Source organism: Bombus fervidus, chromosome 12 (genome assembly GCF_041682495.2).
Source record: "Bombus fervidus isolate BK054 chromosome 12, iyBomFerv1, whole genome shotgun sequence".
NCBI lineage: Eukaryota > Metazoa > Arthropoda > Insecta > Hymenoptera > Apidae > Bombus > Bombus fervidus.
The window spans coordinates 5,747,676-5,760,755 of record NC_091528.1 but is presented as its reverse complement, the minus strand read 5'-3'; the positions used below and the strand labels follow the sequence as shown (position 1 = coordinate 5,760,755).

Genomic DNA, 13,080 nt, shown 5'->3' with positions numbered 1-13,080 from the left:
TGATTATTTTGTTGAATTGTCAACTTAGTAAAATAAAATTATATGTCAGGTGGGAGATATTGAATAATAATACAGGTATAGTTTAGTTATTGTAATAATTATATTTATGTATAATTAAACAAGGATATTTCCATCAAACGCACTCTGTAAATGCGCGAATTGATTCATTCAATTAGTATCAATATGAAAGTAGATTTTTTAACTGTTCATCATTGTTAATGTAATAGTAGCTGTGACATCAAATATCTTTTAATTGACTCAAGTTAAAACGTTCTAGGATTTTTTGCCAAGAGCTTTTTGCCTAAGTTCCGTTTTCCTCTGAAGAGCGAGTTCTTTTTGTTTCTTTTCAGCTTCTCGTTTTTTTGCCGCTTCCTCCCGTTGTTGTTTAACTATAGCTAATCGTGCTAGATCCGCGCGTGCTTCTTCCGTTTTACCTGCCGCGTGCAATTTCTGATAGTTTGCATATGCTCTCTGTCTTTCTAGTTGTTCCCTAAAAAAGAAAAGAAAAATGAGTTCTTCAATCTTTACATGTTACGAATTTCTATATATTTCATTGATTTTTACCGTTCTCTACGAGATAAATCTGGTTTCGCTGTGTCTAAAGATTGATTTAATTGAGATAATTTTTTTGCTTTCTTTTGTACCCTATTTGGATTTTCAACTTGAATTAAATTTTCTACGCCCTTTGTCTTTCCCTGCAAATTAAAAGAAGAAAGGAAAATTATCATTTATCGATTATTATAAATCTCTATCGATTAATTTACCTCAGTTTCCGATTCTGATTCTGATTCGCTGTTGGTATCTGACCCCGAGGAACTATTATTTTTTACTGAATCACCGTGTGCTTTGGGTTCATCTTCCTCATCACTTGAACTATCCTTCCCTTTGTTCTTCTAAAAAAGACAATATCATTATAACTTTTAAATATGAAGGGTTTCGTTTACATTAATGAATTTTTATTTACCAGCCCCCTAAGTAAAATTTATGTAACATTTTTCGAAAGAACAAATACAAGTGGAAAGAACAGATGAAACAAATCATCTAAAGATCTATCCATCGCTTTTGAGTCTTAAGAATTTCCTGAAGGTTTGTGCCCGGTTCTCTCAAACGGTTGCACCAACATGGATTATCATGCTTCATGACAAATCTCAGTAATGGTGCGCACAATCACGCTCAACCGTCAAAGGATAATTCGACCTTACGTACTTAATAATAATATCTAAGCCGTCGTGCTGTTGGTTAACTTAAAAATACTGACTCTCCACTGGAGCTTTTTTTCCTCCTGGCGTCGTTGCTCCTCCAGTTCCTCGGGGTTAGTGAAGTGACGACTCCGGCCTTTGTAACTGACATATTTACCTAAAGGGAAACAGTCTTTTTAGATTCAAATTCGTTCGTCGAGGTCATAATATACGAAATTGCGTTTTTCTTGCCAAGAAATGTGGTGGGGAAGAAATGATGATAACTGTGTGTGTCGAGTGTGAAATAAATAATAATTTGTCCGTACTTACCGCGTGGCATTTTTTCGAACCAATTGATCACGTCAATTTAATGATTATTATACGGAAATTTGAAGGAAAATACCTCTTCTCCGCTGTGAGAGAGAGGAATTACGTTTAATGTCAGATTAATACTGCACTGCTGCTTATTTGGTCGTCAACCACGAGCTCTAGCGGCATAAACCATTGCATAGAATATTTGCCTGCATGGTTGGTAACATTCGTAGGTTTATAGAAACAATTCAAGGGCAGAAATAAAAAATTTTTATTTTACAATTTGCGTATGTTACAGATATGCTGATAAATTTATATTTACATTGTAGCAACACGTAAACTCGATTAAATATTTAATGACTTGGTTAGAATTGAATACTCGTCTTTAGGTACGAATGTAAGTTTCATAGTTATTTATTCGTTTACTATAAATATTAATGTTTATATTTCAATGTCATTCCGATTACAATTTTCAATTTAAAATATGTAAATTTGATTATATAATCTTTGCGAAACAATAATTAGCGTGCTGGAAACTTGAACTCTGTCGTGTTTTCTGCTCTTGAACTACGTAGTTCATGCTTTAATGACTGATATATGCATGTAACATGTTAACGTATCAATTGCCAGATAACTTGAGCAAATTAAATTTATTTTCTCAAGAATCTTATAAAATTATTCAGTTTATCTTGTTTTTCATATTCCAGCTAATTTCATTATTTAATAAGAGTTATAGATAGTAAAGTTATCACGAGAGACACGTTTTTCAAACTAATCTCATTTCGCGGTATAAAATAACATGTGTTCATAAATTTTTTAGTTTGTTTACAAACACGAAATCGTGAAATAATTGGATGCATCTGACACGGTTGTATTGGGTGCCAATTGGCTACTAATCGGTCAGTATTGAGTAGCAAGTGCAAGTCACTCCGTGCATGAAATTTCTCGTCAAAACATCTAACGTAGAATTTATCATGCATCTGTCTGCAATTCCAACTTACAGGTAGTGAAATTTTTTATTTTCAATTTAACCGTTTCTATTACTATAGAAATTCAATTCCTTATATGTTATAGTTAGTTAAAATGTTATAGTTATAATTACAGTCAATTATTTAATATCAGATCGTTATTGAAATTTGAACCGAAACGTTTGTTGGATTTTTACCATTGAATTTAAATTGTAAAATTCTGATTATTATTATTTTGAATTATGGGATATGCATTTCTTTTTTGCGTGTTTTTCTTTAAATTGGAAAACAAAATGTGATTATTGAGTAAAAAATGTTGAGAATATCAGGGCTTAAGTCTCACTACGACAAGAATAGTCTCGTAGAAGCGTAAGAAATTATTTAACGACTGGTACTGGTGATTCACACTGTTCTTTTTTCTCTCGTTTATCATGTTATGCGTAAGTGGCGGTTGCTTGTTCGTGCTTGGTCACTATTGGCCACGTTCTTTTAGTCTTCAATTTATATTATTTAAGAACAATTGACTTGGTCGGCCGGTTGCTTTTTAGGGGGACCAATCTGAGAGTTCCGACCGTCCATAATATTAAAAGAGTCATATATATAATACTTTATGTAACTTGCAATAAATTTCTGTTCCAGTATAAATTGTTCATTCTATTCATAGTTATTCATAGAATGATATTTTAGTCCTAGAATATAATATTGGTATCGCATAATTTTAGAGATTCGAATTGTTACAAATATCAATTATTTTGTATTAAATCTTCCTTATAATTTTTAAAAGATTGTTATTTTGTTGATTAGAATATTTATGGGTTGTTGGATAACATTATAAGATAAAAGCCATTTTTTAAATAAATATTAATCAATGAAGCAACAATCTTTGATGAAATAACAATGAAAATCTTATTAAAATTCCTTTTGCGATGTTTATAAAGTTTCCAATAATATTTCAAGATTAAATCAACTTTTTAAATAAATATTAATTGCTTTGTTTTGATCCAAATAGCGTTCGAACGAAAGCGCTTTTATTGACGGTCCAATATGGCGGGCTTTTATATCCTGCTGTCATCTAACGGCGCTTTCCGAAAGTAGATTGCGATTCGAAAAGGAAGCAGCCAGTCTGTTTCGGGTATTTGGACTGGTCGGGTGTATACAGATCGTGCTCTTAAATGTTAGCCGGTGACTGACTGTTTTGATGTACTCTAATGTCATTCACTTGAACAAGTCGTGAAATCGAACTCTATTTGTTCGCGAGTGCTCGCTGTTCTGTAATCGTGGAATACATCATTCGAACTTCTGTCGCTTTCGAAACCGATAATTCGATTGCTCTTTCGAGATTCGCGAGAAGTGTGTCAAAGTCGATGTAACGTGTTTCTGTGCGTCCATAGTCAACCGTAGCTGTAAGTGTCTCCGGGCTTCGGATACGGTTCCCATTTTCCAATAAAAAATGGTAAGTCACCGAAAGTATCATTTCATAATATTGACGTTACAAATTATGTAATCGCGAGGAAAGTAACTCGATAGAGGAAATCATTGTGATTGTCGTTGTGATTATATCTTCGTCAGTATTGTCAAAATATTTGGGTATCGATAAAATCTCGATTAACCGCTTGCCTTGTGGTATGGAATCAGTAAAGCATTTTTGAGATATTTAAGACTTCAAAAATCTACAGAATGCATATAACATGCAAAACTATATGTATAAAATATTCAAAGTAGATCAATTATTATGATATTTAGTAGATAAGACAAATGTTTATTCAGATTAATTAAAAAAATCAAAGAAATATAATATCGTATTCGTTATGTTATTCGTTATGTGGAATGAAGTTAAATATAATAGATTCAATTTTAATTCTGACTTTAATTCAATATTACAAGATTATCGAATGGATTATTGAATACGAATTACGTAAATACAATATTTCAATGTTTCGTCTTAGACGATATATGGATGGACCAATCACACGATATATTGTTTAAAAAGGACCAATTACAACGACAGCAGATTCTATTTGTACATATGTAGGTATTAAAGTAATATTTCAGTTCAACAAGGACCAATCACGAGATATATTGTTTGAGAAGAACCAATCATATTGTTCGAAAGATATTTTACTGGTATTAAAAAATTCAATTTTGATTTTAACTTTACTTCAAAATTAAAAGATTATAAATTAGTTAACTAGTTAGTTATAGTTTATCCTTTACCTCCAGTTTATGAATCATTGATATAAATTGCGTATAACATATATGTAAATGTTTCACATTAGATGGAAGAAGTAAATAGTTAACGTTGACGTATATGGTTAGGGAAAAATTGATAAGGCAAGAGGTTAATTCGATCGAATCGTCGCAGAGCTCGTATGGCGTGTGAATGAATCTTGGACGGAGCTGTGCATCGATGATGACAGCTTCGTAGAGCAGTCAAGGTTATTTCATTTCTCTCACTGTGCCTTATGAATGGATACCTGTTCTCTTTGCCCTTTAATAACCGTAAAAAATCCTAGAAATACCATCAGATGGTATACTCGATGGAAAATCTCACGTATACACACTTTTATACTAATCTAAACGTTATTTTATGGGCATCTCTATAAATCAAGCAGCCTCGTAGATGGAATATTCCATAATTGAGAACTTGAAATGAATGTAAGTGACGAACGAAGACTGATTTTTTAAATTGAAGAGGATATAAACTTTATGACGGATAGAGACTCAAGTGTCAGAACAATTTATCTTATTTAATCTTATATCTTTCCATTTACAAAATTATGAACTATTGCTCTTACCAATATTATATTTAAGATTAAATGTTCCATTGTGACTACAGAAAGTATCGCACGTAACCTTATTTAAGCACTTTTTGTATCACCTCCTTTCCATGTATCAATTTCATAGTATTAAATTTTTGTAGTTATATGCAAGTACTTCTAAATGATATGAAACTTGATATGCCAAGGTATACATATAATATAACAAGGTATATTATAATAATACAACGGTGTAAAAGTACCCTTTGCAGCCACTGTATTTCTCAATTTTATCGAACACGCTATTAAACCTATAATACATACGTCATATACTCAAATACTATGTTTTTCCAAGTATTTTACGCAAGATCACGTCGAAAATACAAATTCTCAAAAACGAATAACTCTGTACAACGACAGTTCAGTTTGTAAGCAGTAAGAGCATCCCCTGGCGTATTTACGGGAGAGATGCACTTACGTGGATACTTTTAACATTCGGTTGGAGTCATTGCCACGCTTTATAAATATTCAACCGTTCTATAAACGCGTCGGGTAAGCGTCGTATCACGTGCACCGCTTCTCGTCGCGTTTTCTTACCACCGACACATATGATGCATTCTCGTCGTCGATACGGCGTTTCCTCTCGCGCCGGTGCGTGTCTCGCCACCGCTACGATGTTTTGATCGTTGCGTTGCATCTGCATACGCGTCGCACTAATTGCTTCACGTTCCTGCCTGCCCTTAATTGTTCTCATAAATGTAACGAGCGCATCGTCTCCGCGTTACGGTGACGAATGGTCAGTTTCACGATATACTGAATATCTTATGAGCACCGGTATCGCACATTGCTCTTATTTCATTGCTTATGAAATTATATATACTATGCTCGAGAATGTTTAACATTACAAGAGACGCAAATGGCGTCACGCTTGTTTCTTTTTGCATTTTAAATTAGAATATTAAAATATCGCTGCGTAGATTAGAATATCCTTAACATTTGCTGCCTTGTTAAATTTTTATGTTTCAGGTCACAGTTTCTTTAGCTGTTTACGAAATTCGTATACGAACACGATTATTTATGCAGCGTTAAATCCACAATTTTCCAAAATGTACAGTTTATTTATCGTAAAACCATAGAACGATAATTTCGATAGTTTATCTTGCAGCCATTTGATTTGGCGAAAGGCTTGCCACCAAATCATCGTAGAAATGCGATCAATTTTGCAGCAGGGGTTCACCATTGTAATGGAAGATCATACGTCTCTGGGAAAATTGGTATCATCCGTAAGCAATTCTCCTTTTCTTCTTCTTCTTGAAACGTGCTGGCTCTCGAATCCTCACAATTTCTTACGTGTGCTCGCTTCTTGAAAATTCCAGGTTCCCAATTCTTCGTTTCCCAGCGATCGATTTCATGAAATTCCTCAAGGTTGATTTCACAAGAAGAGATTCAGGCCTCTAATGACAAAGCGGTTAATGGAAAGACACGATTGTGTTAAGAATTTCATCCTGACGAAACACGCAGTGATCTCGTCGGAAATAAATATATTATATACTCGTCGGTTCGGCATTATCGGCTAAGGCAAGACACGGGCACGAGGGCTCGTGCAAGTCTTTTCATTCAGAAGTAATGGATTTCCAATAATTTACGCTCACAACTAAAACCACCAGTCAAAGAGTATCGCATACATGCACGAGCACAGGGTTAAGAGTCGGGTAGCTCGGACATTTTTTCTTTTTTCTACCTCGACGATATTGAAGGCTCGTGGATCGACGGATGACGCGTTAAACGTTAACTTTGATCCCTTTATCGTCCAAGGGCTTTTGCTTTATTCCTCGTATCTTTAATTTATGCTCAGTTTATGCTCAATTCTCTGTCGTATCTTCAATACCTCGGAATTAGAATTTTTCATTCAACTTTGAAGCGTAAGAGAAAGAAAAAGTTATTTGCGTTATCCGCTAAGTAGTTTCTTAACATCAGTTTGGTTGCTCTTACGGGACAGACTTGTAGAAGATTTTATACTTATTTAGAATTCCCCCCACTGTTTGTGTCGAAGTTATTCTCTTCACAAGTTCCTCCTCTGTTATGTACTGAATCATACTACATCGATTATTCTCGTAATGTTAGCGCGACATCAATTTATATAGAGTTGTATGTAACGTTATATACGCAATATGCGTTGAAAACGATGTTCATGGCGGTAGATCCGTTCTACCCACGATTGGAATTTTTCCAAAACGGAGATAAGTACAGGAAACAGTGTGTAAAATCTGCATTTATCTGGAGAATACCTTTGTCAATTTATAAGTACGTACAACAATATTTGAAAGTAAAGATTTTTCTACTAAAGTTAAACTTTACATTCACTTTCCTTAAATTACAAACTTTGCCACTTGTCCATTAATCTCTGCGAAGCTTCTCCGACTCGTTAATCATAATAACCGTTCTATACCAAAAATTCATCCCATACCAAAGAATCATTTTTCTTTGTTTCAATCTTTTCCTCGTTGAATTAATCTTTCTCTCTCGAGTTCGTACGAAACAACCACTTCTTCTCATCTCGAATTCGCAGTCCAAAGATTTTGCCACTTTCCTGCTAAACTCTCCGAAGTTCCTCCGATTTTCATTCATCGTAATCGTTTAATGCGAAAATTTCGTTCCTCCTCTTCTCGATTTTATCTCAAGCGATCGTGCTCCTTCTTGCATCCAACGTACGTCGGACACTCGTTCCTCTCTCTCGATTCTACACCAAAGAATCGTTCTTCGTCTCGACCTTCCATCAAACATCCGTTACTTGTCAAACGTATAAAAAACCTTGTAACGAAAAAAAGGTGGAAGAAGAAACGAGCGAGTGGCAAAAACACGGAGGGACGTAACGGGCTCGGAAGATCGCGCGTGAAATCACTTTCGTTGTGAAAATCGGTTCGCTCGCGCATCGATGGCGCGATTATAATCGGCACGTGCAGCTAGTAACGGCATTCCTGGTTGCCGTTCCCTCGCGAAAGCGGCTTGTTTCGACGCTCCGTCCCGAGAACTAGGCGAATCCGACTCGTGTTCAACACGAGTCGCTCGATTTCATCTGGAAAATAAACGACGACCAAATGCAGAAGGCAGTGTTTTCACAGCTGCGACGATGCGTTCTGTGTTTCGCCGCTTTATGATCGTTTGTTTCTGTTGAACAATCTCGACACGACGACGTTAGCACGCGACGAGGAACTCGCGAACACCACCGGTATTTCATTTCCGTCTCTATTTTCGAGAAATATTCTGCGTATCGTTGATATTAATGAAAATAACGTGTTGCGTTTTGTTGATCAGATTCATCTTGTAATTATACAAAATTAAATAATTATTTAATAAAGTAGCAATACGGTGATTATAAATGACTCGTATTATCGCCTTCTGATGAAACTAGCATAAGACTAAAATTATGTTCACGCTTTTGCTCGTTACTGTACTTTTTCTATTCCACTTTCGTGAAAATACTCGGAAAATCGTGGGTCTTGATGGTGTTTGGATAATTAACGAATTCATCGTAGATTCTTCGGAGATCGAAATCGAAGTTGAGATTCAGATCTTCCACGTAACAGAAGGATACGAGTTTCGGACGAGTTTCATTCACAGACAAATTAGAGCAAATAGCGAAGGTTGTAGGAAATGTGAAATTAATCACCATGGTTCTACGCTTATCGAGCTTCTTCAGGGTTTGGTTGCTCGGTTCCTTCCTAGCTTCATAACGCAGCTAATTATTTTCTTTAGTACAGTATCGATTTTCATTTTCAATTGCTGCAGATTGTCCTCTTAAAATGGAGAAATGTTTTCTTCTTTTTTACGTACGACAGGTTCGACTTTCCACTTGGAAAAATAGATTTTTACCTGATCACTGGCTGACTCTAAGTTATCCATTTCCTGGAACAGAAGCCGAACGAATAATTTCCAACATTCGTCACGCTCGAAAGTGCAGGTAGCGATCCCAGGGATTGGTTTTTCGTTTATGAGGGAGAGAGACGTTGAATGTAAATCGACGATAAATCGTGTGGAGGGTAACCATCGCGGAATACGATGCCGATGTGCTAGATTAGATTAGCTGCGATAAGACTGTGGGTTATTTATTTCGAAGCGGCCTTTCTCGAATCTCTCCACGAGCAAAACGACATACATATTCAAACAAGTGCTCAGCGTTTCTCACTCGACTGCTTTTTTGTCGAGTTAATTTAATTACACCGTGTATCGATGTATTTCGTTACCGGTCACGTTACCGATTGTGATAGCAATCCTGCGATTCCATTTAAAGTTCGTCGCATAGATTATTGCGAAAACTAGTTCTTAACTGCTTTGCATCTATGGCTCTTCAGGACGATATATTTCGCATTTTCTTGGTTGAAACACGAGCTTGATAGACTTTATTCAGGACAGCTGAACTTCCATATTTTAAAATTCAACTCTGAACTTTGTTTGGGGAATACATCGTTCCATTTTTTGATCGCTCTACGTTATACATTGATCAGTCAGCTGTTGCGACCTCTTTGAAAAGCTTGTAGCTAAAACGCGTGGCGGAAAGTAAGCGATGACGAGTATACTCGTCGAAGACAGAGTGTGCGTGGCTGTTGTAATACTGGAATCGAGTCGTCACGAAACGACTGTTTTATTTTTTAACTTTACGCAATTCCTTTGTGACGAGTATACTCGTCAGAAACAGCTGATTGGTTAAAGGTCAATAACGTTTCGTCGATAAAACGCGAATTTGTACAACGCTAAACGTAAGTTTAGTATTCTTAAAATAAAATCTTATTTACTGTTCTCTTGAATAAGATAGCAAGCAGTTGTACATATTGAAGAATTAAACACGTGAATGTACATTTAGAGGCCAAATTTCAACTTTCTGAACAGTGGAGAGATAAATAACGAAGTAAGTGTTGTATATTTTCCGAGTCGTCTTAGTTAGCGAGTGATTGTTTAATTATTATTTGAGAACCCCGCATGGGTTAAGGTCAGGGCAAGTGTGAAGAAAGTGAAGAAAGTGAGTTGTCTTTGACGCGAGGGTGAGAACCAAGAGGGTGCTCAAAGGTTTATTTAGCTCTCTGCTACGAGTGTTAGTTTTTTGTTGTTTGAGATAAATCCAGGGATACTCTCCCTCTTCCGAAATCTTCTCTTTTTTGCTTCTTAGGTATACCATTCCTATTTTAGAATTTTCTTCCGGATTCTTTCTTTTCTTCTTCTGAGATTCTTATTTTGGGAATTTCTACTATGAAATTTTATTTCTACGGTATTTTTCTCTTGGAACGTATATACATAAGTAAAGCGTTTAGTAATATTCTGTTTTCTTAGGATTTTTAAAACACGAGCGAAGACGAAAAGAGCAAGAGACCAAAAAGGAGGAACGTTCTTCTGCTTGATAAAACAGATTTGTGAAATCATGGCACGTACTTTTTCTCTTTTTCGTTGGTCGACTAGATTTCTGCGTGCAATTGAGCATAATCGAGTGACCAATTAAAGCCAGGATTCTTTTTGTAAGGGAATTTAAAGCGACACGACTACGTCGTCCCGTTAAACAAATAGGAGAATCAAAGGGACACCCTTCAGATTGCAGGGAAACGATGCGGATGAGTCGAATAATTCAATAAAAGAGGGTCCCTGCCTGTGGATGTCGTGGACCGAAGGTCATCCAGAAAATCAGACAGTCAAATCGCAGAGTTTACTTTCTGAAGTATCATTAGCTTCGAACGAAAGCTGATCTTGACATTAATTTGTAGATAGATAAGGTAATTAAGAAAATTCTCGCGGAATTTATGTAATAAATTGATGAAGTTGATGATCGCTTAAAATTGCAAGAATCCATGTCGAAAATTGTATATATACCTTGTAAAATTTTCATCAAGGAATACCACGAGCTAATATTCTTGCAAGTCTCAGAATATAGTGAAACATTGTTCGACAAATATCGGAAGGTAACATTTTTCCAAGCCTGAGATATTGCAAAGTATTCACCAAAATCACTAGGTAAAACAACGAATTAGAGAGCTTTCGTTTAACCAGTTGGCTGTCTTTGACGAGTATACTCGTCACGAAGAAATGGCAATAGTCCGTGTTACGACGAGTATACTCGTCATCGCTTACCTTTTACAAATTCTAGGCACGCGCTTTTCGAAGTTTTCAAACAGGTCGCAACAGCTAACTGGTTAGGAGTTACATGAATTCTTATGAAAGAGAAGATGCAGAAAGGAAACGTTTGGGCTATTTCAATTCTTTTCATTATTTACTCAAAGATTATTGGTAGAAACTTACCAAACACGTTCTCCTCGTCGTCGTAGATCTTTTGCTATAGATAGCAATTTTATAAAACGGTTTAACGAATAAAGCTTTAAGAAACAAGATAAACGGCGGTATTTTCACGGAACTCGAAGAACATAATAAGCTTCGCTTCCACAAAGAATATTATCAGAAATCGTTTTGTGGATAGTTCTGCAACGATCGAACCCCTTTCTGGTCGCGGCACAGCGAACGAGGAGCGGAAAGGGAGAGGCGGATTATTCGCTGGCTCGGCGTCTCCGCTTGCATGGTCGACAGAACCCAGTGCGGAGTTGCGATTCTCGATTACGAACTCTCGTTGACCGGGTAAAGAGTTTCCAGACTGCTTTTCCTCCGTAAACACGGCCGCCATCCGGCCATCGATCCGCTGCAAGTTTCATGATTCGCGCGTTTCTTGATCACCACCGTACTCGTTCGATTCTTGGAATTTTAAATTGCTAAATCCAAATGACTGTAAATACGTCTAACTTGTGTATAAGATATTCCTCGGAATCGATGATATCTGTCCTCGTATTTATGGTTTTCGAAGCGTGCCGAATGTGTACTTTCGCATGTATAGAAATATACAGAAGCGTAGAACAAGGAACAAAGCACGACGAAAGAGACTGCGTCATCTACGAATCGAAGAGGCTCTCGCGTGTGCAGCACGATCGATCTTTACAAACGTATCGCATCGACTTGCAATTGCGGACTATCCGAGCGTGTTAGCGCGAGTACAGCGATTTTTCTACTTTCCACGGTTGTTCGTACTTTGAATCTCAGCGAAGAAGTTTCAGCTCTGCCCCGAAGAAGCGAATTGTAACGTTGACGAAACACGTTGGCGCAAAAGTGCAACGCGTAACACGATTGAATGAAACCAAGTTGCTTCCGCGTCGATAAGACGAATTTAGCGCGACTTCTGTTGATTTATACGTCGATCCAGATTGGTTAAACACGTACGAAGGTCTCTTGTCGTGTTCCGGAACAAGTGATAAATTTGTTTGATCAGTTTATCAGCCCCGAGGAAGATTTTCAGACGGTGGAAGGTGGAGAACGTGGCTCGAGGCACGTCTTACTTACACGATGCTCTATTTACGGAGAACGTCTCGACGTTATGTTAATCAGAAAAATAATTTATGCGAAGACAAACACGTGCGACTTTACATGAGAAAATTTCTTATCTTCAGGATCCTCGTCGAATAACCAAGTATATACATATATATAGAAAATCATGGGTGAAACTTCATTTTCGAGCGCACCGATTTTTCTGATCTTTATCTACTTAACTGTTTTCGACGAGTATACTCGTCACGAAGAAATGGCGATATTCTATGTTACGACGCCATGCGTAAAAACTAGTTACAATTTGCTGCTTAAGTTGGAATTTTAGTGAGAACTAAAATATATTTGTAAATTTTAAGATATTTTGAATATTTGAATATCACTGTAATTGAATAATCGAATACTAATTTTATCGCACGGAGATCATTATTTCGAAACTTTCGCGTATCGAAACTTGTACATGGAAACGAAGTTTCACTAAAATCATTCGAGTCAAGGAAGATGGAACACAGAGGAACG

General features: G+C 36.5%; 2 protein-coding genes across 4 annotated transcripts in view; one reads left to right on the top strand and one right to left on the bottom strand.

The window, feature by feature from the left end:
- Positions 1-81: 81 nt before the first annotated feature.
- LOC139993144 (28 kDa heat- and acid-stable phosphoprotein) lies at positions 82-1,693 on the bottom strand. Of its 2 annotated transcripts, none has more exons than XM_072014616.1 (5): positions 1,509-1,693; positions 1,255-1,356; positions 765-890; positions 565-695; positions 82-490 (listed from the first exon to the last, which is right to left on the bottom strand). In XM_072014616.1, the coding sequence occupies exons 2-5, from the start codon at positions 1,348-1,350 to the stop codon at positions 274-276; spliced, it is 570 nt and encodes a 189-aa protein (XP_071870717.1). In that variant the 5' UTR covers positions 1,351-1,356; positions 1,509-1,693; the 3' UTR covers positions 82-273. The 2 variants fall into 2 exon arrangements, with proteins under 2 accessions (XP_071870717.1, XP_071870716.1); XM_072014615.1 differs by having other exon boundaries at positions 765-893; positions 1,259-1,356; positions 1,509-1,691.
- Positions 1,694-2,359: 666 nt separating this feature from the next.
- Arl4 (ADP ribosylation factor-like 4) overlaps positions 2,360-13,080 on the top strand; it is a 50,326-nt gene continuing 39,605 nt past the window's right edge. Inside the window, exon 1 of one of the 2 annotated variants that reach the window (XM_072014613.1) lies at positions 2,360-2,493. The gene's annotated coding sequence lies outside the window, so the exon portion shown is untranslated. Of the gene's footprint in view, positions 2,494-3,560; positions 3,912-13,080 lie in introns of those variants that run through there. The other variant, XM_072014612.1, reaches the window with a different exon arrangement.

Excerpts from the sequence above, each read along its gene's own strand:
- LOC139993144 (XM_072014615.1), bottom strand. Across the intron at positions 894-1,258 it reads AAAAAAAGCTCCAGTGGAGA|AAGAACAAAGGGAAGGATAG; the intron begins GTCAGTATTTTT and ends TGTCTTTTTTAG. Across the intron at positions 491-564 it reads GATTTATCTCGTAGAGAACG|GGAACAACTAGAAAGACAGA; the intron begins GTAAAAATCAAT and ends TTTCTTTTTTAG.